Raw genomic sequence first — 2,573 nt, 5'->3', positions numbered from 1 at the left:
CCTAGGTGGTGCTGGCGCTGCCCTACGATACCCCCGTGCCCGGGTACATGAACAACACCGTCAACACCATGCGCCTGTGGTCGGCTCGGGCACCCAACGACTTCAACCTGCGGGACTGTAAGTGGGTGCTGGTGGGGCACGGAGTGGGACAGGGTACAGGGGGGGTCCCACACCCACCTTATCCCCCTGCTCCTCCCCAGTCAATGTCGGAGACTACATCCAGGCTGTGCTGGACAGAAACCTGGCGGAGAACATATCCCGCGTCCTCTACCCCAACGACAACGTAAGTAGTCGGGGTGGAGGGGTGTCCCTGGTTTAGGGATGGCTGAAGATTTCGGAGCAGCCCTTCTCAGCAGGACGTTGCAGAGGTGTCTCCGTTGTGTTCCAAGCCGCCTGTAGAGCTTGGATAGGGGTTGCTGCCTCTCGCCAGCGCTGCAGCAGAGACCGGTCCGTTCCCGGGTAAATCCATGCTCGGCGCAGTAAAGGGGAGGGAGTGGGAACGAACATGTCCTGCTGCAGAAACATTCCCCAAGTCTCAAAATACAACACGAGAGCAAACTGATGAACGCCGCTGGCATTTTCCTGCCTGTCCCATGCAGCCCAGCGCCGGAGATCGTGCCCAGACTGCCCTCCTCACCCCGACCTCTCGCGGCGGGGGTCCTTGCCGTGCTGCGCGCTGGTGGGCACAGGGGCATGGACAGCCCTTCCCCGGGCACAAAACGAGCTGCGGAGCGGGTGAAGAAGGCGAAGAGCGGCTCTCCTTGCTCTGCGGCCTGTTTTGGGGTTTTTTTTTTTGCCTGTATAATCCTACCCCAGCCCTCCCAGCTGGCGAGGAGAGCTGGGGGCACCGGCGCCCCGGCGGCGAGGCTGCCTCCTGCGGAGCCTCCCTCACAGACCAGCGGGTCCCTGTTTTGTGCTGTGTGAACGGTGCTTTTCATTCCTGTCTTAGAAATAGTTCTAGGTGTTACAGCCCCCGTGGCTTCCCTTCCCATCACCTCGGTACTTTTCCTTGCGGCCAAAATATTCAAACCAGGGAGAACAGGTTTCGACGATGCTCGGGGCGGGGGATTTAACCTCTGTTTGTACCAGCACATCTCAAACCCCCGGGCTGAAAACTGGAAAGCGAGAAGATGTTGGGGGTTAGAGCTGCTGTCGGGGGGAATCGCGCCGTGCCGTGCGGTGGCTGGGTGCCAGCGTGGGTCCCCGCAGCACCCCGCTCCTCTGCTCGCAGTTCTTCGAGGGGAAGGAGCTGCGGCTGAAGCAGGAGTACTTCGTCGTGGCTGCCACCCTCCAGGACATCATACGCCGCTTCAAAGCCTCCAAATTTGGGAGCACAGACAGTGTCCGAACCGTGTTTGATTCCTTCCCGGACCAGGTACGAGCCGGGGTTGCTCGGACGTGTGCCTTGGAGCTTGTTTCGATGCCTCCCAGATGCACACGCAGGGCTGGAGAGGTTTTGTGGACCCTCCATGGGTGCCTGTGCCCAGCTGGCTTGGACCGTGGGATGCCCCCGTGTGTCCCCCCATGTCCCCAAGTGCCACCCCTGCTCTCCCTACAGGTTGCCATCCAGCTGAACGACACACACCCTGCCATGGCCATCCCTGAGCTGATGAGGATTTTCGTGGACATTGAGAAGCTGCCGTGGAACAAGGTAGGGAGACCCGACCTGGCTTTTGGGTCCCCTCCACTTCCACCCACCCTCCTGCCCACCCATGGTGGAGGAGCTGGAGAACCAGTTTTATAGCTGCTGGTGGCCTTGGGGGGTGATGTGGAGCAGTCAGGTTGGGTTTAACCAGTATGGACTTGGAGGAGCCGGTTCAGCCATGCTGCTGGCTGCCATGGGAGGACCACGTGTGGGTGCTGGCACCCCCCCGGGGCTGCCTCCACCCTCGCCACTCACCGGCTCTCCCGGCTCTCCCCCCTGGCAGGCCTGGGACATCACCAAGCGGACCTTCGCCTATACCAACCATACGGTGCTCCCTGAAGCCCTGGAGCGCTGGCCGGTGGACCTGGTGGGGAAGCTGCTCCCCAGACACCTGCAGATCATCTACGAGATCAACCAGAGGCACCTGGATGGAAGTGCCGTGGGGCGGCGCAGGAGCCCTCTCTGGAGAGGGTGAGAGGGATGGCACGCGTCGTGCTGTTGGGGTCGGGGGGGGTGCACGAACCCATGACGTTGGGTGTGTGGCCGGGTGGTGCTGGCTGCTATTTTAGGAGGTTGGTGCGTAGGAAAGCCCTTTCCCACCACTGTATTGCCATCCTGCAGTCAGTGGCTGGTTTAAAGGCTTCACCCGTTGCTCCAGGGTCTTACCTGTTGGCATTTCTTTCCTCCCTAAATGCTAAATTCATCCTGGATGAGGTTGGGGGCACAAAGGAGAGGGTGGTTTGGCCTCCTGGCCTGGCAGCACAAGGCTTTGGCCAAAGTGGCCCTGCTGGTGAAGCACGTGCCCTCAAGCCCCTCTCCATGGGGGTTTGGGGGAATCCTTCCGCCCAGAGATGTCCGTGCTGGGGATACGGGGGGCTGTAGGGGGTTTGCACCGTCACCCTGTGCAAAGCCACCGCTCTGGCTGGTG

General features: G+C 61.3%; 1 protein-coding gene across 1 annotated transcript in view; it reads left to right on the top strand.

Annotated features, from left to right (window-relative positions):
* PYGL (glycogen phosphorylase L) overlaps positions 1 to 2,573 on the top strand; it is a gene marked incomplete at its 5' end in the record, with an annotated part of 13,718 nt that overhangs the window by 2,181 nt on the left and 8,964 nt on the right. Inside the window, 4 exon segments of the mRNA XM_035888435.1 lie at positions 6 to 117; positions 201 to 283; positions 1,232 to 1,375; positions 1,559 to 1,651. Coding sequence (XP_035744328.1) covers positions 6 to 117; positions 201 to 283; positions 1,232 to 1,375; positions 1,559 to 1,651 — 432 coding nt within the window.

This window comes from Egretta garzetta, unplaced genomic scaffold (assembly GCF_000687185.1).
Source record: "Egretta garzetta isolate BGI_Z169 unplaced genomic scaffold, ASM68718v1 scaffold21, whole genome shotgun sequence".
Taxonomy (NCBI): domain Eukaryota; kingdom Metazoa; phylum Chordata; class Aves; order Pelecaniformes; family Ardeidae; genus Egretta; species Egretta garzetta.
This window is presented reverse-complemented; position numbering and strand designations above follow the sequence as displayed.